Below are 24,102 nucleotides of genomic sequence, written 5' to 3'. Positions count from 1 at the left end.
GACAACCCGCTCTACCACCTGTGCTACAGCCACCACATACTGTATCTATCCTTGCATTGGATTGGGCTTTAGTTTGGATCTAAGCATCTGCGGAAAGAATAAAAAAAGTAACTGTTTGAAATCACTCGCTCACCTTTGACAGAAGCAGCACCTCTATAAAGTCAACTGCTCTCCTCTTGTTGCCTGTCGTGCTTGTTTGTGTGGAGCTTTCTGTCCGTCTCTGATGGATGAATATATATATATATATATATATATATATATATATATATATATATATATATATATATATATATATATATATATATATATATATATATATATATATTAAATGATCATTAATGATTCCAACTGCTGGTTGTTTGGAAGAAGGGATTTTTTTCTTAACATTTAGCATATAATCTTCAAGCATTATTTATAGGCATACATTCTATTTACAAGCTGATTGCATTAATATTGTAGATGAACAGAGAAATACATTTCTAAAATTCTAAAATGATGCAAGAAACATGGATGAATTTATATAATCTACCCCAAATATTTACTGCAGTCTATCACACAAGACAGGTAATGTGTCTGAAGTTGTAGTTAACAAGTAAGGAAAGCTTATAGCTACCAGATTAGTCTCATGCAAACTGATTAAAGTACTACAAAACTGCTCAGTAATAGGATTGGTTTTGGATTGGATTTCACAAAACAGCTTAATAAAATTGTATTTAATAATAATTAAACAACAAGAACATTAAAGTCAAATTGGAACTATATTACACTTAGTAGTAACAGAGTCTAATGCTGGTGCAGACTACAAACCTTGTGTGGAGAAAGACAGTGATTTTGGCTTCAGGATGTCTACCGTGACTGCTTTTAGCTCTGTCATATCCGTTTGTTCATTTTTATAGATATCTGTGTGTCGTACTGTGTCAGAAAGCACATAAACAAGCCTATTTGAGATACCAGGCTCAGTATGATTTGAGGCAAGTATGTGAGGATTTACACACTCAGCCTGCACAATACTAAACTAATAGCTAATAAGTTTTAGAAGCAAACTTTATATTTAGTATACAAGGATCATTTTTATTTTTGGCCTAACTGATACTTTAAAAACCGTTTCCTCTTTACTCTGGATGAACTGTTATGGATTTACGACATTCTTCCTCTACAGAGAGCAGCTGGCTTTGTGCTTGTTTATGTAGGCATTAAGCAGATAGGTTTTAGTTTGTATATTTGCAATGAAAGTGTTTGCTCAACATGCTACAACGCTGGATTGTAAAATTAGAAAATTATGTAATATCATGTAAACCACTGCAATTCCAAATTTTACTCCTTGTGCATGCCAATGACAGAAACTAAAGTATGTCTCCTAAAAAAATCTTTAGATACCAAAAATACATTTTATTATAGGTTACACCATGTAGTAGTTATATCATGAACCACTGAACCACATATGTAAAACCATGAAGTAATGTCTAGTTTATTTGTCAACAAGCAATAGCAGTAGGAAGGAGGACATAAAACTGCATGTAATCTCTTTTGGGTCACCATACACATGAATGCGCCACATTTAAGTGTATGAAGGAAGGCAAGTGACCCATTTAAGGGTTTTCAATTGACACATCACTTAAAGTAATAATATGTTTTCAATTTCTAAAATCATGTATCATAGAACTATGTATAAAATTATCCATGTACAGTATATCAATATAAATGACATATAATTTTATTTATATAAAAAAGGAAAGATAATAAATGTGATATTATATACACATAACCTTACTGGAATCACAATTGCTCAGTGGTCGAATCCTAAATGGTCATATAGTGCATTACATAGATATGATAACGCCATTATGTAATAATCTAATCTATAATGTACGTCATAGATTACATAGTGAATAGGAAGACATTTGCTATTCTGTGCACTGGCTTGAAGAAAAAAATAAATAAATAATAATAATAATAACAATAACAATAATAATAACAATAATAATCATAATAACAAAATATATTCCTGTGTAAAGACAAATCAAAGCTGTTGGATATTTGGGTCATGTAATAACTCCAGCTAAATATAATCACCAAGAAAACATTATGGGTGTAAATAAATAAATAAATTATCGATGCACCGATGTATCGGACAGTAATCGCCAGTACACCATTGGAAGATTTAAATGAAGATGGGTTGACAAAAAAGGTATATATTGCACAGAAAAATATATTTGTAGAGTAGTATATTTCATAACCAGTTAATGTTAATATATAAAAAAGTTGATATTATATATTACCAGTTTGATGTTCAGTGATGGAGTAGAAATGCTTTTGTTTGTGGAGAGTGAATGTGAGACTAACAGGAGGTCTTTTAGAATTCAGTCAATGTTTATATGAATTAATAACATTCAATATGTTGAGAAATCTTACTTTAAGCTTCAGAATTGAGTTCATGTGTTAATGTTAATTAGAGTAGTGTGTTTTCTGTTTATAAGACCAGTTACTCTGAAACAACTTGTTGAAATGGAGAGAATAAAGTTTTTATTTGCATTTCCTTCAGAATTGTAGAATTAATTATTATTCATTGAAAAGAAGGCATAGAAGGCAGAACTATCGGTATCGGCCGATATCTCTCTGAATAATCGGTTTTTGGAATCGGATGAGAAATTTAGTATCGGTGCATGTCTAAAATAAATACAAATCTGATATATTATAATAAAATTATGATAATACCTCCTTGTGGTACCTTCTATGGTTTATGTAACCTAAATACATGCTTTAGCATTATGGCTAATGTTTAAAATGTATACAATTATTGGCTGAGTAATGATTTCATTACTAAAAAGAATTATAATTCAAATACAGCTGTTTAGGAGATTTGAAAGGTCTAGTACACACATAGGCTTCTACAGCAGGGGTACAGGATGCCTGGAGTCCAGCACAGTCAAAGGAAAAAGAATCCCAACAGGCCCTTTATAATGCACTATATAAAATGCAGAATCTATTATATTATGGCATAGGTATTTCACATATATATGGTATATAAGGAGCCACGGTATTAAAATGAGCAGAGACCCAACAGCGAAAGACCAAAACAAAGCCAATACATGGATCTCAGTGAAAAGAAAAACAATATTCAATGCATTCATATATAACAATATGAAAAAATCTGAAACCTAGAAGTGGAAAAACAACAACATTTCAATAGGGAAAGGTTCTACTGTACATAACCAGAGAATGGTGCTGATATTTACTGACAATTTCTGACAGTTTTCGAGGATGACTTTTGTGCATAGATGTTGACCAATGAATAACCTGCATCTCTAGCTCCACTCATATGTTTCTGTTCGATATACCTGATAAAAAAAGGTAAGTAAATTTGTGTCTCACTTAGTAATGAAAATAAGGACAAAATGTAGGACCACATATTTGTTGCTGTGTGAATTGGTATAATGTTACAAGGCTACAGCCTTGTGTGTGTGTGTGTGTGTGTGTGTGTGTGTGTGTGTGTGTGTGTGTGTGTGTGTGTGTGTGTGTGTATGTGTGTGTGTGTGTGTGTGTGTGTGTGTGTGTTTCAGCTTTGTGCTGGTGACACGGGTTCCAGTGTTAGAGGCAGCCCCCCCTCTGCTCTCATTGTGAGCATATAAAGACGGCTTGGAGATCTGGACCCTGGAAGAACCCTGAATCTTCTGAGAGTAAGTGCCAGAACCACACGGATCTCCGCCATGGCAAAGTTCTGACCGATACAATTCCTGCAACACAGGACACACTGCAGGTCAGCTGTGCACGAGTGTGTGTGACGCTGTACGATTAAGAAGAAGAAATCTCACCTTGGTCCAGCAGAAAATGGAACAAAAGCATATGGGGAGCGTTGTTTCTGGTTGTCTAGGTCAAACCGCATGGGGTCATACACCTGCAAGAGACAACGTTTATGCCCTTTAACTGAAACAGACCCGGTAAAGGAGGCCAGACCCAGTAAAGGAGGCATGGCCTCTTTGAATGTTAGTTCCATTGAGGGAGGTGTGGCCTCTGTGCCTGTCAGTCCTGAGGTAAGAGACATCACCTCTCTTCCTGATAGTATCAATGAAAGATGCGTGGCTTTTACGCCCGTCAGTGTGAGTGAAGGAGGCGTGGCATCTATGTCAGTCAGTTTCAGTAAAGCAGGTGTGGCTTCTATGCGTGTCTTGAAACAGTTCAGTCATATCTTGAATTGTTGGATGCTATAAATATGTAAATCATACATCAGAACTTTGATCATATATTGAGATGAACCTCATCTAGTCTCGCAGTGAGACGTGACCTAATCGTGCAAGGATTATAACCTTGACCTTTTCAAGGGATTAATAAATAATACATCTGAATGCACTTCATGAAACAATGAAAAACCCAAAAGATTAGCGACATAGCATTATAAGAGAACTCTACATATCAAACAGAAGTTCTCTCTGTTGTCTTAATACGAAAATTTATGGCTCACCTCTGGATTAGGCCACACATCTGGATTATGATGGGTGCCATAAACACTGATCAGACAGATATCTCCTGTGAACAATAAAACATGTGCTTAGCTGCATTGCAAATCAGAGTGCTCCCTTAATAAATACTGAGTTCACATAAAAGCTTGAAGTAAAGACAAGAACCACTGAATCGCTAAAATACAGCACCACCGTTATAGACACACAACGGCTATTTGAGTGTTGATAGCTCCCCCTTGTGGTGAATATGATGTAAACATGAGGGAGTGAATAGAGCTGCGTATGACAGTGTTTCTCAAGTAATAAAATGCAATAAAATCACAGGTCAAAGTTAAGCATATGCTGGTGTAGCAGCTAGATTTGCTTGTATTTCCTCATTTATAAGTCACTTTGGATAAAAGCGTATGCTAAATGAATAAATGTAAATGTCCTAACAAGCTTTAATCAGGAAGTTATTTTGGATGAATATGGGGCATGAAATGTTGATTTATTCTAAGATTTTACACACATAACAGCTAGGAATAATGGACAGAGTGAAGATGAGGTCAACCGGACGTGTTCCCGAGATCCACTCTTGTTATGAAAGTTACAAAGTTAATTAATAAGTGATTAATTAGATTAATAAGTGATTAATTATCCTCTGGTAGGGTGCGTCCCCCAGGAACATTCATATCCTGAGAGTAGTATCGGGTTAAAGCCAACACAGGTGGATGAAGCCTCATGCTTTCCTTTATGCACATGGTGGTGAAGGTCAGGTTACTGAGGTCTTCCCTAGAGTCGATAAAAATGGAGAAATAATCTCTATAGCAAACAAAACACGTCAAACAGAAACAGTATAGAAATCATCCATCACGTCAATCTTCCTTCTTTTTCTGTCTTTATATTTTGATGTCTAAGTGATTCAGTGATGAGCATATCTGACTGATTCATGTACTTGATTCATATCAAATCTGTATTTAAAAAAAAATACAGATTCATTCTGAGAGTTTCAGTACCCAGTTTTAGTTTATTAAGCAAGGAATAAAACACTTCTGGTCGTGCTGTAAAATTTTCACTAACAGCATGCCAAGAGGTTTTATTCCTCTTATACCACAGTGATTTGCCAAATGTTAATTTTTTTTAATTGATTTATTAATGAATGAAACATCATACTTTTATCCATTTATAGTTACATTTACTGTTGTGGAACGTATCTCTTACATTATAACGGCTGTAAACTGTTGTTCAGTCACCACCTTCTGAATAGTAATCATGTGTACAATCACAACACTTTTCGAATGCAAAGTGGTGCTGTACTTCTACCACAAAAGTGACGGTTCTCTGCTGAAGAACTGATGGTGAAGGATTTGACTTTGGAACGTAAACCGATTCATAGTTTGTAAATACCAACGCCTAGTTTACAACTAGTAAAATCCTCCATGATAGGTATTATTTTTATGCTGCGCAGTAGTTAAACTAGATCAGATCTATGTCAGCGGTAAAGGAGTTGCTGATACTAACCTTGTGTGGATCAGTATTTAAGGTTCTATGCTAAAGTCTAAAAGACTGAGTTTAAATCCCAAGACTGCCACTGTTGCAAATAAATTGAAAGCTTTAACATTCTTACCATGTCATATTTTCCTAACTATAATTTTATAATGTACAGAAGATAATACTCATAGATGCATGTAAAAAGTTATAGATTAATAAACTGATGCTGATAAAATAGATGGAGGTCACAGAGAACTTCAGGGGAATAAGTGACTTGCGAACCACATGAGCTCCTCAGTGTCTCTGCCTTCAAGAAGAGCGTTGATCTCAGAACGACAGCGGTCTTGGTACTCCTGGTGCATGGCCAGATTATACAGAACCCAAGAGATCGCACTCGCCGTTGTGTCATGACCTAAGAGAGAAAGACGAGACAAACTTCCTTGAGCACTTCCTTTTTTGCTTGTATCGTCACATTCCTGTGACGGAAAATATAAACGCAATGACGCAAAGCAGCACATGTTACCTGCAAACATGAACGTGTCTGCTTGTGCTTTAATCTCTTCATTTGACAGGCCTTCTCCGTTCTCATCCTGACAGAAGATATCAGTTCAACACGTTAGACTCCTCACGGCTCAAACTGGCCCCTCGTATCTAAAACGCTTTATCTAGAACAATTCGAATTTTATTCATTTGTTTTAAAATGCTCATGTTTGACAGAAGAAGTATGGTATGCATTATAAAGACTAACATAAAACATCTATCAGAGCGAGTTATAAAAGCAGCACTTTGGTTAAAATGAATAAAGAACTCCAGAGAAAATAAATGCATGATTGATTTTTATTCATGTTAATGATTTTTTTCTCCTTCTAAATTCTTCATTCATTGAACAAAATTTCTTCCCTTGTGGTACAAGGTTAATGGACCTAACCTTGGATGTAAACCTTGCACAGTCACAGGGTCAAAATAACAGTCCTCCTTCATAATTGTTCCCAAGACTACAGGACGTACTCCCACTCGAAAAGTCCATTAGAAGCTGAGCTTTGACGTAAAGGAGAGTAAAAGGAAACGAACATTGCCTATTAAAAGGAATTAACCGTTGCCTACCATGCAAGGTAAATTGTTATAATTGGTATAATTGCAGGGTCATTATTCCTGACTCTCTCCACTTGAACCACTGTGTTTAGTCATGCTTGAGTAGATCAGCCGGAAACCTCAGCATGCGTCGTAGAAAATTAAATCATTTTTACTTTATGAAAACAAGTTCAGTTTGGATATATTTCAAAAACTTGTTTTAACTTGCAATGTTTTCCAATCTTGAGAACGCTACACAAAACTGGTATTGTTACAGACTGGCCAAATGTAAAGAGAAATGAATTGTTAGGTTTTCAGTGGATGAAGCTTCATAAAAGGATCATTAGGATTTTCTTACGTATGATTAAGAAGGTGGAATGATGGATTTGCAATCATTTTAATGTATTTTTTCATAATATATGAACTACATGGATTCTAATTCTGATGTTGCGCAGGAAACCTTTAACCTTCCTGTTGCGCTGTATGTTTCTTCGTGACTCTTGATTGCATTACATCGGCTGTATTATCTTAACGATGCAACCAAATCATGTCTACATCATGTACCTGTGTGAGCAAACCAAGACTTCCTATATGAACAATGCATTCTCAGCTGATCGACAGGTCTTTGTTATTTCACCCCGTGTAGACATTATCCTATAGGATATAACCCAATATTAGCTGAGACAAGACACATCCAAGACAGCATTTGCTGTAACCTTTAAATAAATAAATAAATAAATAAATAAATAAATAAAACCCCTTAAAAATCACTCTGTCTTCCGAGTTTGGCCATTTTACCTTCAAGAACCACTTCACCAATTCAACACACTGTCTCGTCACCTTTAACATAAATGGTCTGCACTTTACACTGTGTCTCATTCACCCATTCACACACACCAAAGGTAGCAGAGCTGCTGTGCAAGGGGTCCAGTGTCTTACCCAAGGAAACTTCGGTATGTGGAGTCATGTGGGCCAAGAATCGAACCACCAACCCTACGATTAGTGGACAACCCACTCTACCACCTGTGCTACAGCCGCCACATACTGTATCTATCCTTGCATTGGATTGGGCTTTAGTTTGGATCTAAGCATCTGCCGAATGAATAAAAAAAGTAACTGTTTGAAATCACTCGCTCACCTTTGACAGAAGCAGCACCTCTATAAAGTCAACTGCTCTCCTCTTGTTGCCTGTCATGCTTGTTTGTGTGGAGCTTTCTGTCCGTCTCTTATAGGAGATTATATATTTATATATATATATATATATATATATATATATATATATATATATATATATATATATATATATATATATATATATATTAATTAAAGGATCATTCATGATTCCAACTGCTGGTTGTTTGGAAGAAGGAATTTTTTTCTTAACATTTAGCATATAATCTTTAAGCATTATTATAGGCATACATTCTATTTACAAGCTGATTGCATTAATATTGTAGATGAACAGAGAAATACATTTCTAAAATTCTAAAATGATGCAAGAAACATGGATGAATTTATATAATCTACCCCAAATATTTACTGCAGTCTATCACGCAAGACAGGTAATGTGTCTGAAGTTGTAGTTAACAAGTACGGAAAGCTTATAGCTACCAGATTAGTCTCATGCAAACTGATTAAAGTACTACAAAACTGCTCAGTAATAGGATTGGTTTTGGATTGGATTTCACAAAACAGCTTAATAAAATTGTATTTAATAATAATTAAACAACAAGAACATGAAAGTCAAATTGGAACTATATTACACTTAATAGTAACAGAGTCTAATGCTGGTGCAGACTACAAACTTTGTGTGGAGAAAGACAGTGATTTTGGCTTCAGGATGTCTACCGTGACTGCTTTTAGCTCTGTCATATCCGTTTGTTTATTTTTATAGATATCTGTGTGTCGTACTGTGTCAGAAAGCACATAAACAAGTCTGTTTGAGATACCAGGCTCAATATGATTTGAGGCAAGTATGTGAGGATTTACACATTCAGCCTGCGCAATACTAAACTAATAGCTAATAAGTTTTAGAAGCAAACTTTATATTTAGGATACAAGGATCATTTTTATTTTTGGCCTAACTGATTCTTTAAAAACCGTTTCCTCTTTACTCTGGGTGAACTTGTTACGCCACGGCCAGCAGAGGGCACTGCGGTACGGCCGCTGACTGTTCACGTGACTCTTTTGTTTTCGTTCACTTCCCGCTTGGACACTGAGTTAAGTTTATGTCTCTGATTTGCCACAGGTGCACATGTTTTGAGTTTAATTAGGTTTGTTAAATTTAACCCCCCGTGTGACTGCGCACATCGCGCAGTATTAAAGTTGGTTCAGTTGGTAAAGTGAGGGAAGTATACGGGTATGTGCTAAGGTGTAGCATGCTAGCGGTCGTAGCTAGGGGACCAGAGTGAGTCTAGTCCGTAGAGACCGCGCTCCCTGTGTTGGTTTATCTGTTTTGTTTGTTTCTTTAAATAATAAAGACGGTGACCTGCACCTGCATCCGCCTCCAGTCTCGTTCCGTGACAGAACTGTTATGGATTTAGGACATTCTTCCTCTACAGAGAGCAGCTGGCTTTGCGCTTGTTTATGTAGGCATTAAGCAGATAGGTTTTAGTTTGTATATTTGCAATGAAAGTATTTGCTCAACATGCTACAACGCTGGATTATAAAATTAGAAAATTATGTAATATCATGTAAATCACTGCAATTCCAAATTTTACTCCTTGTGCATGCCAGTGACAGAAACTAAAGTATGTCTCCTAAAAAAATCTTTAGATACCAAAAATACATTTTATTATAGGTTACACCATGTAGTAGTTATATCATGAATCACTGAACCACATATGTAAAACCATGAAGTTACGTCTAGTTTATTTGTCAACAAGCAATAGCAATAGGAAGGAGGACATAAAACTGCATGTAATCTCTTTTGGGTCACCATACACATGAATGCGCCACATTTAAGTGTATGATGGAAGGCAAGTGACCCATTTAAGGGTTTTCAATTGACACATCACTTAAAGTAATAATATGTTTTCAATTTCTAAACTCATGTATCATAGAGCTATGTATAAAATTATCCATGTACGGTATATCAATATAAATGACATACTTTATTTATTTATTTTTTAAATGTAACGTATCTTCAGATTCTAATATAAAAAGGAAAGGTAATAAATGTGATATTATATACACATAACCTTACTGGAATCACAGTTGCTCAGTGGTTGAATCCTAAATGGTCATATAGTGCATTACATAGATATGATAACGCCATTATGTGATAATCTAATCTATAATGTACGTCATAGATTACATAGTGAATAGGAAGACATTTGCTATTCTGTGCACTGGCTTGAAGAAATAATAATAATAATAATAATAATAATAATAATAAAAACAAAATATATTCCTGTGTAAAGACAAATCAAAGCTGTTGGATATTTGGGTCATGTACTAACTTGAGCTAAATATAATCACCAAGAAAACATTATGGGTGTAAATAAATAAGAGATGCACCGATGTATCGGACAATAATTGCCAGTAGACCGTTGGAAGATTTAAATGAAGATGAGTTGACAAAAAAGGTATATATTGCGCCAGAAAAATATATTTGTAGAGTAGTATATTTCATATCCAGTTAATGTTAATATATAAAAAAGTTGATAATATATATTACCAGTTTGATGTTCAATGATGGAGTAGAAATGCTTTTGTTTGTAGAGAGTGAATGTGAGACTAACAGGAGGTCTTTTAGAATTCAGTCAATGTTTATATGAATTATTTAAAATTTTAATTTTTTTAAAAAATTTAGTATCGGTGCATGTCTAAAATAAATTCAAATCTGATATATTATAATAAAATTATGATAATACCTCCTTGTGGTACCTTCTATGGTTTATGTAACCTAAATACATGCTTTAGCATTATGGCTAATGTTTAAAATGTATACAATTATTGGCTGAGTAATGATTTCATTACTAAAAAGAATTATAATTCAAATACAGCTGTTTAGGAGATTTGAAAGGTCTAGTACACACATAGGCTTCTACAGCAGGGGTACAGGATGCCTGGAGTCCAGCACAGTCAAAGGAAAAAGAATCCCAACAGGCCCTTTATAATGCACTATATAAAATGCAGAATCTATTATATTATGGCATAGGTATTTCACATATATATGGTATATAAGGAGCCACGGTATTAAAATGAGCAGAGACCCAACAGCCAAAGACCAAAACAAAGCCAATACATGGATCTCAGTGAAAAGAAAAACAATATTCAATGCATTCATATATAACAATATAAAAAAATCTGAAACCTAGAAGTAGAAAAACGACAACATTTCAATAGGGAAAGGTTCTACTGTACATAACCAGAGAATGGTGCTGATATTTACTGAGAATTTCTGACAGTTTTCGAGGATGACTTTTGTGCATGGATGTTGACCAATGAATAACCTGCATCTCTAGCTCCACTCATATGCTTCTGTTCAGTATACCTGATAAAAAAAGGTAAGCAAATTCGTCTCACTTAGTAATGAAAATAAGGACAAAATGTAGGACCACATATTTGTTGCTGTGTGAATTTGTAAAATGTTACAAGGCTACAGCCATGTGTGTGTGTGTGTGTATGTGTGTGTGTGTGTGTGTGTGTGTGTGTGTGTGTGTGTGTGTTTCAGCTTTGTGCTGGTGACAGGGGCTCCAGTGTTAGAGGCAGCCCCCCCTCTGCTCTCATTGTGAGCATATAAAGACGGCTTGGAGATCTGGACCCTGGAAGAACCCTGAATCTTCTGAGAGTAAGTGCCAGAACCACACGGATCTCCGCCATGGCAAAGTTCTGACCGATACAATTCCTGCAACACAGGACACACTGCCGGTCAGTTGTGCACGAGTGTGTGTGACGCTGTACGATTAAGAAGAAGAAATCTCACCTTGGTCCAGCAGAAAATGGAACAAAAGCATATGGGGAGCGTTGTTTCTGGTTGTCTAGGTCAAATCGCATGGGGTCATACACCTGCAAGAGACAATGTTTATGCCCTTTAACTGAAACAGACCCGGTAAAGGAGGCATGGCCTCTTTGAATGTTAGTTCCACTGAGGGAGGTGTGGCCTCTGTGCCTGTCAGTCCTGAGGTAAGAGACATCACCTCTCTTCCTGTTAGTATCAATGAAAGATGCGTGGCTTTTATGCCCGTCAGTGTGAGTGAAGGAGGCGTGGCATCTGTGTCAGTCAGTTTCAGTAAAGCAGGTGTGGCTTCTATGCGTGTCTTGAAACAGTTCAATCATATCTTGAATTGTTGGATGCTATAAATATGTAAATCATACATCAGAACTTTGATCATATATTGAGATGAACTTCATCTAGTCTCGCAGTGAGACGTGACCTAATCGTGCAAGGATTATAACCTTGACCTTTTCATGGGATTAATAAATAATACATCTGAATGCACTTCATGAAACAATGAAAAACCCAAAAGATTAGCGACATAGCATTATAAGAGAACTCTACATATCAAACAGAAGTTCTCTCTGTTGTCTTATTACGAAAATGAATGGCTCACCTCTGGATTAGGCCACACATCTGGATTATGATGGGTGCCATAAACACTGATCAGACAGATATCTCCTGTGAACAATAAAACATGTGCTTAGCTGCATTGCAAATCAGAGTGCTCCCTTAATAAATACCGAGTTCACATAAAAGCTTGAAGTAAAGACAAGAACCACTGAATCGCTAAAATACAGCACCACCGTTATAGACACACAACGGCTATTTGAGTGTTGATAGCTCCCTCTTGTGGTGAATATGATGTAAACATGAGGGAGTGAATAGAGCTGCGTATGACAGTGTTTCTCAAGTAATAAAATGCAATAAAATCACAGGTCAAAGTTAAGCATATGCTGGTGTAGCAGCTAGATTTGCTTGTATTTCCTCATTTATAAGTCACTTTGGATAAAAGCGTATGCTAAATGAATAAATGTAAATGTCCTAACAAGCTTTAATCAGGAAGTTATTTTGGATGAATATGAGGCATGAAATGTTGATTTATTCTAAGATTTTACACACATAACAGCTAGGAATAATGGACAGAGTGAAGATGAGGTCAACCGGACGTGTTCCCGAGATCCACTCTTGTTATGAAAGTTACAAAGTTAATTAATAAGTGATTAATTAGATTAAGAAGTGATTAATTACCCTCTGGTAGGGTGCGTCCCCCAGGAACATTCATATCCTGAGAGTAGTATCGGGTTAAAGCCAACACAGGTGGATGAAGCCTCATGCTTTCCTTTATGCACATGGTGGTGAAGGTCAGGTTACTGAGGTCCTCCCTAGAGTCGATAAAAATAGAGAAATAATCTCTATAGCAAACAAAACACGTCAATCAGAAACAGTATAGAAATCATCCATCACGTCAACCTTCCTTCTTTTTCTGTCTTTATATTTTGATGTCTAAGTGATTCAGTGATTAGCATATCTCACTGATTCATGTATTTGATTCATATCAAATCTGTATTAAAAAAAAAATACAGATTCATTCTGAGAGTTTCAGTACCCAGTTTTAGTTTATTAAGCAAGGAATAAAACACTTCTGGTCGTGCTGTAAAATTTTCACTAACAGCATGCCAAGAGGTTTTATTCCTCTTATACCACAGTGATTTGCCAAATGTTAATTTTTTTAATTGATTTATTAATGAATGAAACATCATACTTTTATCCATTTATAGATACATTTACTGTTGTGGAACATATCTCTTACATTATAATGGCTGTAAACTGTTGTTCAGTCACCACCTTCTGAATAGTAATAATGTGTACAATCACAACACTTTTCGAATCCAAAGTGGTGCTGTACTTCTACCACAAAAGTGACGGTTCTCTGCTGAAGAGCTGATGGTGAAGGATTTGACTTGGGAACGTAAACCGATTCATAGTTTGTAAATACCAACGCCTAGTGTACAACTAGTAAAATCCTCCATGATAGGTATTATTTTTATGCTGCTCAGTAGTTAAACTAGATCAGATCCATGTCAGCGGTAAAGGAGTTGCTGATACTAACCTTGTGTGGATCAGTATTTAAGGTTCTATGCTAAAGTCTAAAAGACTGAGTTTAAATCCCAGGACTGCCACTGTTGCAAATAAATTGAAAGCTTTAACATTCTTACCATGTCATATTTTCCTAACTATTATTTTATAATGTACAGAAGATAATACTCATAGATGCATGTAAAAAGTTATAGATTAATAAACTGATGCTGATAAAATAGATGGAGGTCACAGAGAACTTCAGGGGAATAAGTGACTTGCGAACCACATGAGCTCCTCGGTGTCTCTGCCGTCAAGAAGAGCATTGATCTCAGAACGACAGCGGTCTTGGTACTCCTGGTGCATAGCCAGATTATACAGAACCCAAGAGATCGCACTCGCCGTTGTGTCATGACCTAAGAGAGAAAGACGAGACAAACTTCCTTGAGCACTTCCTTTTTTCCTTGTATCGTCACATTCCTGTGATGGAAAATATAAACGCAATGACGCAAAGCAGCACATGTTACCTGCAAACATGAACGTGTCTGCTTGTGCTTTAATCTCCTCATTTGACAGGCCTTCTCCGTTCTCATCCTGTCAGAAGATATCAGTTCAACACGTTAGACTCCTCATGGCTCAAACTGGCCCCTCGTATCTAAAACGCTTTATCCAGAACAATTCGAATTTTATTCATTTGTTTTAAAACGCTTATGTTTGACAGAAGAAGTATGGTATACATTATAAAGACTAACATAAAACATCTATCAGAGCGAGTTATAAAAGCAGCACTTTGGTTAAAATGAATAAAGAACTCCAGAGAAAATAAATGCATGATTGATTTTTATTCATGTTAATGATTTTTTTCTCCTTCTAAATTCTTCATTCATTGAACAAAATTTCTTCCCTTGTGGTACAAGGTTAATGGACCTAACCTTGGATGTAAACCTTGTACAGTCACAGGGTCAAAATAACAGTCATCCCTCATAACTGTTCCCAAGACTACAGGACGTACTCCCACTCGGAAAGTCCATTAGAAGCTGAGCTTTGACGCAAAGGAGAATAAAAGGAAACGAACATTGCCTATTAAAAGGAATTAACCGTTGCCTACCATGCAAGGTAAATTGTTATAATTGGTATAATTGCAGGGTCATTATTCCTGACTCTCTCCACTTGAACCATTGTGTTTAGTCATGCTCGAGTAGATCAGCCGGAAACCTCAGCATGTTCCGTAGAATATTAAATCATGTTTACTGTATGAAAACAAGTTCAGTTTGGATACATTTCAAAAACTTGTTTTAACTTGCAATGTTTTCCAATCTTGAGAACGCTACGCAAAACTGACATTGTAACAGACTGGCCAAATGTAAAGAGAAATGAATTGTTAGGTTTTCAGTGGATGAAGCTTCATAAAAGGATCATTAGGATTTTCTTACGTATGATTAAGAAGTGGAATGATGGATTTGAAATCATTTTAATGTATTTTTTCATAATATATGAACTACATGGATTCTAATTCTGATGTTGCGCAGGAAACCTTTAACCTTCCTGTTGCGCTGTATGTTTCTTCATGACTCTTGATAGCATTACATCGACTGTATTATCTTAATGATGCAACCAAATCATGTCTACATCATGTGCCTGTGTGAGCAAACCAAGACTTCCTATATGAACAATGCATTCTCAGCTGATCGACAGGTCGTTTGTTATTTCACACTGTGTAGACATTATCCTATAGGATCCTATATGTCTAATCGAACCACCAACCCTATGATTAGTGGACAACCCGCACTACCACCTGTGCTACAACCACCACATACTGTATCTATGCTTGGATTGAATTGGGCTTCAGTTTGAATCTAAGCATCTGCCGAATGAATAAAAAAAGTAACTGTTTGAAATCACTCACTCACCTTTGACAGAAGCAGCACCTCTATAAAGTCAACTGCTCTCCTCTTGTTGCCTGTCGTGCTTGTTTGTGTGGAGCTTTCTGTCCGTCTATGATGGATGAATTGGGAACGGCGTTCTTCTACGATGCTGGCAGTGAAGTTATGGACAATTTCGCAGGCCCGATGGAAACGCTGTCCATCTGCAGTGCGTTTATACAGCCACTCCCAGTGATGAGGGAGGTAACGCTGCCTCTTTACCACCAAAACACTCAGCTCATAAATGGCTGAGATGTATTCACTGGACTTTCTGTCAGAGAATTACACATAAAATACACATGTACATATGTGAAATGTGTGAACAAACGTGAGTATTATGTGTACACCATTTCACTGATTTATTATCACTAAGGTCCATGTGTCTATCACACACAGCGGGGTCTAAATGTGTGTGTGTGTGTGTGTGTGTGTGTGTGTTGACAGAGCAGAGTTCCACTCACTCTTGGCAGTGGCTGTCATAGCTGAAAGTGCATTTCAGGAGGCTGTCCAGAGTCATTAAGCTCACTTGTTCAATCATGTCCAAGTCATTTTTTCCTTCTGCCAGCAGGCGGCGCCACTTCTCCTAAACAGCACAGGAATGCAAGAATGGTCACAAAGCAGCTTCACAGAAATATGGATGTACAGAGTGTCCCAAAAGTCTCCATATATAGGGAACTATATATGCCAGCACATTGTCGGTTGGACCTTCATCTGCTTCTCTATTGGTCATTGGTCTTCAACACTTCCAGTCTTTGTTAATAAGTTTGGCAACAGAGTCGTGCATGATGTATATAAATATAATATATATATAAAAATTATAAATACATAAATAAAAACTACTGAATGACATTTCACTAAAAAGAGTTAATTTCCCCTGTGTATGGAGACTTTTAGGACACCCAGTATATTTAGATTCTTACTTAACATGGCAGATTTGTCAGTGGTAAAGAAAAAACCTCTTGAGATGACATTAGGAAGAGACTTTAAGGGGAACTAGGCTCAAAAGGGAAAGCATTATTCTTACAGGTGACGCCAGATAGTAATCCTTACACAATAACCCTGCAGGGAAAAAATAAAGTGGCATTAAATATGATGAAAGAATGTTACAATGTATGACCATATTGTGAATAAAGGTCCTGGGATGTATATCTGAATATCTGCCTCTCTTAAAATCCTACTCTGTAAATCATTAATGATTGTTTTTTTTTTGTGTGTGTTATCATGTACATTTTAAACAAGTAAGGAGTAAAACACTTAGTTGCATGCTGTTCTAACTAAATAATCACCAGTGGGGTATTGTGACATGGCTTGATATGTAGTAGATTTACTTTTAACATCATGAAGTTGATTCATTCAACTCAATTCAATTTTATTTGTATAGCGCTTTTTACAATGGTCATTGTCTCAAAGCAGCTTTACGGAACTGGATGTGCTGGCAAATTGCTCTGTTATCAGAAACTAATCCGATAACTAATGACCTTGGGAGTGCAATTACCACATGCAGTTTTGCACTCAGGTCTCCTTTAGTAAACAGTGGAGTAGTTCAACAAAGACTTCATGCAAAAACCCTAATGAACTTTCTTTTACTTTCACATTATCCGTTGTTACCCAGATGACGATGGGTTCCCTTGTGAGTCTGGTTCCTCTCAAGGTTTCTTCCTCATATCATCTTAGGGAGATTTTCCTCGCCACAGTCGCCACCGGCTTGCTCAATTGGGATAAATTCCCACACTTAAAATCTGTATCCTGTGTTTATATTAAGGTACACCATGTACAGGTACATTTACAATCAGTTTATAGTGAAGTTTAATGATGTAGAACATCTGTGAAACATTAGTTGCTGTGTTACATGCATAACAGCCACAAACATTTATTCCCTCACCATTCACTCACCTTTATCTTTCTCGTGAAGGTAATAAGAAGGTAAGAAAAAGACAAACAAACCCCAACCCAAATGAACAAGAAACAGCAAAGCACAAACTTTCCTGTCTGAGGACAAACTTTCCTACCTATGATGCTTACAATGCGCTGACACTGGAGACTCTGTTTTAATCATCTTCTCACAGAAAACATCCCCAAATCAACAATTACACTTAAAAAAAATTCTGTTTATGTGAAATGTCCATCATACAAGTCCCTGTGCATGTACTATGTGCATGCACTATGCAGAATGTGAAATTTTAACATGATATACTTCACGTAAAGCAAAGCATGAACCTGATATTTTGCACCAAGGTTAACATTGAAAAGGGTCTCATGGGTACAGAGATTTGAGCTAGCATCTTTTTAAGTCATGATCACTGAAATAAAATTATATTAATAATCCTGATGGTCATATTAGCCTACTGTACAGTATTGTAAAATATATTTGCATGTATTTATATTGCTTTTATAATCTCTTGGGTCAATACAGTGGATCAATTTTAAGTTTAAGTACATTTAGAGAAACTGTGTTTGTCTTTGTATTGCTACATTTGACCATTGACCCAACTTACAGTACCCAGACACCATTTCTCTTGGTGGTTTCCTCTTTCACAGACCACATTCCAACACACACTGCTGAAAGTTGCAAATGTGACTAATAACTGGTGTAATGGTCAGATGCATGATGCTCACAGGCTTACATGCATGATGTTGGTGGAGCTGTTGAAGATATGAATGTAGTTTTTCAGGATGTCAAAGTGGAAGGCCGGAGTGAGAAGACGACGCTGACGAGCCCACTGTTTTCCGTTACTCAGTAGAAGCCCCTGTCCTGTATTACACACACACACACACACACACACACACACATACACACACAAGCAAACACCAAACTCTCAGTGGCATAGTCGTGGTCTTACACACACATTCAGTATATAGAAACCTGCATGTTTATAAGGCTTCCCAATAAGCGATTGTTTCAGGGTATTGACAGACATTTCATTTAGGCACAAATAGATTAAATCATGTGATTCGTACATAAAATAAGTAGGTGAATCTCCTGCACAATATGAATAAAAGAAATGCTCATGCATGCCATATACGAGGTGGCTCAGAAGGTTGCTAGAACTGAATTCTGGTAAACAGCCAAAAAAAGACAAGATCTGGTTTTGAGCAAAATTTTGCTTTTCTGCCAGTAATATAATTTGATATATGCATTTTAATAAATCATAAATTAATTTGACCAAAATAATGAAACAGTGGAAATGTTTTTATTTAGGCTATATTCTGCCCTTGCTTTGGAGTCTGCATGTAAAGCCCACATCGAGGAAGGGGAAGTCAGTTTAACAAAAGCAGCGGTAAACGCAGTCAGTCTGACAAAACCTCACTAGTTAAGTGTGATTTCCTCACAATCTGATCACATTTTTACATAGTTACTGCATTGAACTGCACTACAGCTACTGTAGTGAAACGGACATAGACCTAATCAATTCAGTTTGTATTCAGATACTAGAATATCATGGAAAAGTTCATTTTTTTTTATCCCATAATTTAATTCAAAAAGTGGAACTTCTCAGGTTGACATTTCTGTATTATAAATTCTTTATTCTAATATTTTCAGATACTGGATGTTTGATTTCCACGAGCTGTAAGCAGTAATCATTGAGATTAAAACAAAAACAGCTTGAAATATTTCACTTTATGTGGAATGAATCTAGATTATATGAAAGTTACACTTTTTGAATTCGATTACGGAAAAAAAAAAAACTTCCATGATATTCAAATGTTTTGAGACGCACCTGTATATAAAGGAGAAAATGTCAGTGATTTTACTATGTTAAGGGTTTTCACAGGACACCTCACATATTTGAATTTCTTAGAGTTTGTTCTGGAATTAACATGGTATTAATTTTCATTTGGTCAGGTCTTCAAATGGTATCTAAAAAAAATGCAAACAACAACAACAACAACAACAACAAAACTCAACAGCAACATTGGTTTAAGAGACTGTTTACATTTACTGAATTTCAATGAATTTATTTATTTGCAACCAGTAAACCCACTTTTTTTTTTTTCAATAATTCATTAAAGGACATGTTTGGAGACATAAAACACAATTTGATTTCATATAATGCTGATTGAGCAGATTTGACACACTTATATATATATAAAAAAAAAATCTGAGAATACAGCCATGCACAGCTCTGAAATTAATCCTGCTCAAGTGTTCACAAGTCATCACATATTTGCTATGATATCATTTAAGAACATTTCAGTGACTTAGGATCTGGTACCAATCTGTCTTTCTTTTCTTCCCAAAACAGATCAAACAAGTGCTTCTTGCATAACTGGGTTATGAAATGACACTAATAATAGTGTGGTGGAATTGTAAAGAAGTTTTGAAGCAATTTGATTGGTTCAGACAAATGACAGCCTTACAAAAGGAATGAGAAGCTCTATAAAAGGAGCCTCTTCCATCCTTATTAATGAAGGAACCATGCTAATACTGTCTGTAACCTAGTTGAAACAGCAGTGATGTTGCCAGTTAGCTAACTTGAGGCACCAAAACACACACACACACACACACACACGCACACACACCAGAACATTACTACATCTTAAGCAATATGTGTGTGTGGATGGGTGGTTGTGTGGATGAGAGAAAATAGCAAAGAGGGGACATTACTTACCAAGCCAAGGTCTCATAAACCCATAGAACAGTTCATCTTTAAATGTGATGGAAGCTGGTGAGAGAAAAAGAAAATCAACATATATGAATACAAATACCAAAAAGCAGTATATACGATCAATATAGTGCTATTTTCTCAGCTGATATTAGTTAATAGTAACACATTTCAGACAGGTTTTAATTAAATGTCAAATCCAGATCCCTTCCATTCATTTAACAAAACAAAGACACAATACTGTATGTATAACAGTAATGATAAAATACTGTATAAAACAGTAATATATTTTTAAAAAATGTATATAGTGCCTTTCTTTACACTGTACCTTAGACTAGCCAGGATCCGCTAATAATGTGTATCATTTTCCTCAGGGTCATTTACAGTTTTAAGTGTTTGAACAGTTATAAGATATAATGCTAGCAAGTTACGTAGGTGACTCAGTAGAGTCCAATAAAACATTTACCAGAGGCAAGAAGCAAAGGTTTGACAAAGTCAGGATGAAAAAAGCGCACAAGGTTATAAAAGGGGCCGAGGAACCAGGCACAGGAGTGATGGTAGGTCCTTATCAGCTCATCCACCTCCTGGAGACCCACTTCATCAGATCGTATCTGAGAGTGAGGAGAACAGAGAGAAATTAGCAGTGCAGTTGTAATAAGATTATAAACAATATTGAATTTTCAGAAATAATACTGATACATCTTTGGTGTGCTATAGTAGAGCTAATTTGCATATTTCATAAGTAGCACTGACTCCCTCTCTCATTAATTAACAATACTATTAAGTAATGTATAAGAATACATACATCCTAAAATACTAAAAACATCCTCTATACATCTAGATCTCTATACAATAAAGAACTAATTATATCATCCCATCACTGTCATACAGCTAATCACGAGTTGATTTATTTGTTATTGATGAACCATGAGAGAAACAGTATATTTTGATATGTTGAGAGTAGGATCTTTAAATATTAATGGGGGTAGGGAAAGGAATAAATGAGCAATAGTTTTAGAGTTTTTAACAAAACAAAAAAGAACAAAATACTGCTCCATCAGAGACATGGATGCTCCCAGTGCTTTCTTTTTTTTAATCTCAAAAGGAAACGTGTCCAACCGAAGATGATGGATTGTCAATGGAATTTTCTCAACAATTCTGGGACTTAACAGGACCAGATTTACACTACACAATGTAATACTAGAACACATCAAAAGCAAATTACTTCCTACAAGTTGTGGTCCAGCAGTTTTATCACTGCTTCCAAGAAAGGGAGACTTGGGACTCCGAAAAACTGGAGACCAGTAGCATCGTTGTGCCTGGACTATAATAATAATAATAATAAAAAAGAAGTGTTTAGCAAATAGACTCTGTTTAGATGAGCTGATCCACAATGATCAAATGTACTGCATTCCTCAAAGATCTATTGTAGACAATCTTTTTTTTTTTTTTTTTTTTTTTTAACTAAGGGACATAATTGATCTTAACCAAGGCAATAAGAATGACCTGGGAGTCTTGTCATTATCACGCAGTGTAATTATAATGTCCAGAGGGAAAGGCAAAAGACAAACAAACACAGGAAGTGGATAGGTGATCAGGATAGAGCAAAATCAACATCAAAGAAAAAGCAGAATCAAAACCAGAATAGACCAAAAAAAACAACAACTATGAAATGGCTTGGTACTATACAGCGACTATGACAACTGAACCTATTAGTTCACGAAGACCTTGTGCATGAGAAGTCTCTTAAGTAGTGTTTTGTAATTGTCAGTGTGACTGGGAACAGGTGTGTGTGATTACACCTCAAGAGAAGGTGTCTGTGAGCTTCATTGGGAGTTGTTGTCGGCCATGTTTGTAGTTCGTGGAGCATGCTGGGAAATTGAGTTGCTGGTTTGCCTTGACACAACAGTCATTAGATCAAGATCGCGTACATCATGAATATCTTTTCAATATGCTGAAGCATTTTGGACTTGGTGAGGTTTTTATTTCATATATTCGGTTATTGTATTCTAATGTGTATGTTTTGGTTAAAGCAGGAGGTGGCTTAAGTGCTCCAGCACCTGTTTCAAGAGGCATAAGGCAAGGTTTTCCACTTTCTGGACAATTATATAGCCTAATTATTGAACCTTTGCTATGCAGATTCAAAAAGAATCTAAAAGGAAGTCTAATCCATAATGTAAACAGTCTTTCCAAAGGGGTTTTTATCAGCGTACACAGATGACATTTTTACGGTTTTTATCACAGACCAAGACAATATTGTAACTTTAACACAAACTATTGGAGCATATGAAAAGACATCCTCTGCTAGGGTTAACTGCACTTAGGAGATGAACAATTTAAAAAAAAAGAAAACTGTGAGGGGTTGCTGGAAAAGGAGTCTGGCTGATTGTCGAAGTGGAAATGGCTATTACCACAACTGTCTTATAGAGGAAGGGTTCTGGTAGTAAACAATCTGGCTGCCTCTACTTTATGGCACAGGACTATTGTTATGGAGCCACTAGACAAGTTGATCTCAAACATACAAAGGGCAGCAGTAAACTTTATCTCGAATGGACAACACTGGATTCGTGCACCAGTATTATACCTTCCAGTACAGGAAGGTAGTCAAGGCCTGGTGGATGTGAGCAATCGAATCTGTGCTTTCAGGATACAAGCTGCACAGTGACTTCTATACAATAAGGATGTGTTATATGAAAAGACTGCAAGCGCCATTATGAGTTGAGTAGGTGGCTTTGGACTTGATAAACACTTATTCCTAATGAAGCTTGATGAGGATCTTATGTGAACTCACTTCCTTTTACAGAACCACGCTGCAAACATGGAAATCTCTTGTAAGAACAGAACAAGATGTGCACAATTCAGAACAGTGGGTCCCTGAGGAGCCACTGTTTTTCAACACGTTCATTCAGAACTAGATTGCTGTCTTCTGTAAGTGTTCGAAAATGCTTTCAGAGTAACAGAATCAACAAAGCTGGGTCATTTATTACAGACAAAGGGTGGAAAAAGACTGAAAAGCTTAAAGAGGTGACAGGCTTGAGATCGTCATGTCTCGTGTCAAAGTTAAAGGAAAAAAATCTACAATGCATTAGCAAGTGGTCACAGGACTTACATTGGACAGAGACATGACAATATGAAAGACATGGGAAATAAGAAGAAGTTTACAGAATTAAAAATCTCCCCAGCAGACTCCATCTTGTCTTTTAAGACTCCTCCGTTAAGTTCCTTTAAATGCATGCCAAAATAAGCAATGTACTACATCACAGTCAGAACGATACATAAAGACTCATTGATGAGACAAAAAGTCTCAAGGTGGCCAGATATCCTTGCCCAGACTTCCAGACTTTATATAAACCTCCTGTACTGCTGAGCTACAGTGGAGGATTGTTCATGGGACAATAGCTACAGATGGACATGTGGCACACCTGAATACAGGAGTGAAAGGGGACTGTCGGTTCTGTGGGGAAAAGGAAGATTTGGAGCACTTGTTTTTAAAGTGTCCTAGATTAAAAGGTTGCTGGTTTATAACATTTGAGGAAAAGTTTTCTGACAAGGTAAAC

General features: G+C 36.3%; 2 protein-coding genes across 2 annotated transcripts in view; both read right to left on the bottom strand.

Annotated features, from left to right (window-relative positions):
- The window catches only part of LOC108274321 (docosahexaenoic acid omega-hydroxylase CYP4F3-like), a gene marked incomplete in the record, with an annotated part of 44,664 nt that extends 20,927 nt beyond the window's left edge, over positions 1-23,737 (bottom strand). Inside the window, 11 exon segments of the mRNA NM_001329279.1 lie at positions 14,299-14,435; positions 14,547-14,613; positions 15,930-16,212; positions 16,403-16,524; positions 16,966-17,000; positions 18,437-18,470; positions 18,566-18,693; positions 20,552-20,605; positions 21,012-21,156; positions 23,130-23,199; positions 23,655-23,737. Coding sequence (NP_001316208.1) covers positions 14,299-14,435; positions 14,547-14,613; positions 15,930-16,212; positions 16,403-16,524; positions 16,966-17,000; positions 18,437-18,470; positions 18,566-18,693; positions 20,552-20,605; positions 21,012-21,156; positions 23,130-23,199; positions 23,655-23,737 — 1,158 coding nt within the window.
- Positions 1,445-8,214, bottom strand: LOC108261996 (cytochrome P450 4F3-like). The gene is made up of 7 exons (XM_053685324.1): positions 8,137-8,214; positions 6,451-6,517; positions 6,210-6,339; positions 5,097-5,228; positions 4,460-4,526; positions 3,813-3,895; positions 1,445-3,734 (listed from the first exon to the last, which is right to left on the bottom strand). Exons 1-7 carry the CDS (start codon positions 8,191-8,193, stop codon positions 3,557-3,559), a joined length of 714 nt encoding a protein of 237 aa, XP_053541299.1. The 5' UTR covers positions 8,194-8,214; the 3' UTR covers positions 1,445-3,556.
- Positions 23,738-24,102: the final 365 nt, after the last annotated feature.

Source organism: Ictalurus punctatus, chromosome 13, assembly GCF_001660625.3.
Source record: "Ictalurus punctatus breed USDA103 chromosome 13, Coco_2.0, whole genome shotgun sequence".
Lineage (NCBI taxonomy): Eukaryota > Metazoa > Chordata > Actinopteri > Siluriformes > Ictaluridae > Ictalurus > Ictalurus punctatus.
The sequence above is the reverse complement of the archived record's forward strand: the minus strand, read 5'-3'. Positions and strand labels throughout refer to the sequence as shown.

Coding starts and splice junctions, on each gene's coding strand:
- LOC108261996 (XM_053685324.1), bottom strand. CDS start 8,193: ATGACAGGCAACAAGAGGAGAGCAGTTGACTTTATAGAGGTGCTGCTT. Junction 5,229..6,209: donor GACACTGAGGAGCTCATGTG/GTTCGCAAGTCA, acceptor TATCGACTCTAG/GGAAGACCTCAGTAACCTGA. Junction 4,527..5,096: donor GGGGGACGCACCCTACCAGA/GGATAATTAATC, acceptor TTTATTGTTCAC/AGGAGATATCTGTCTGATCA.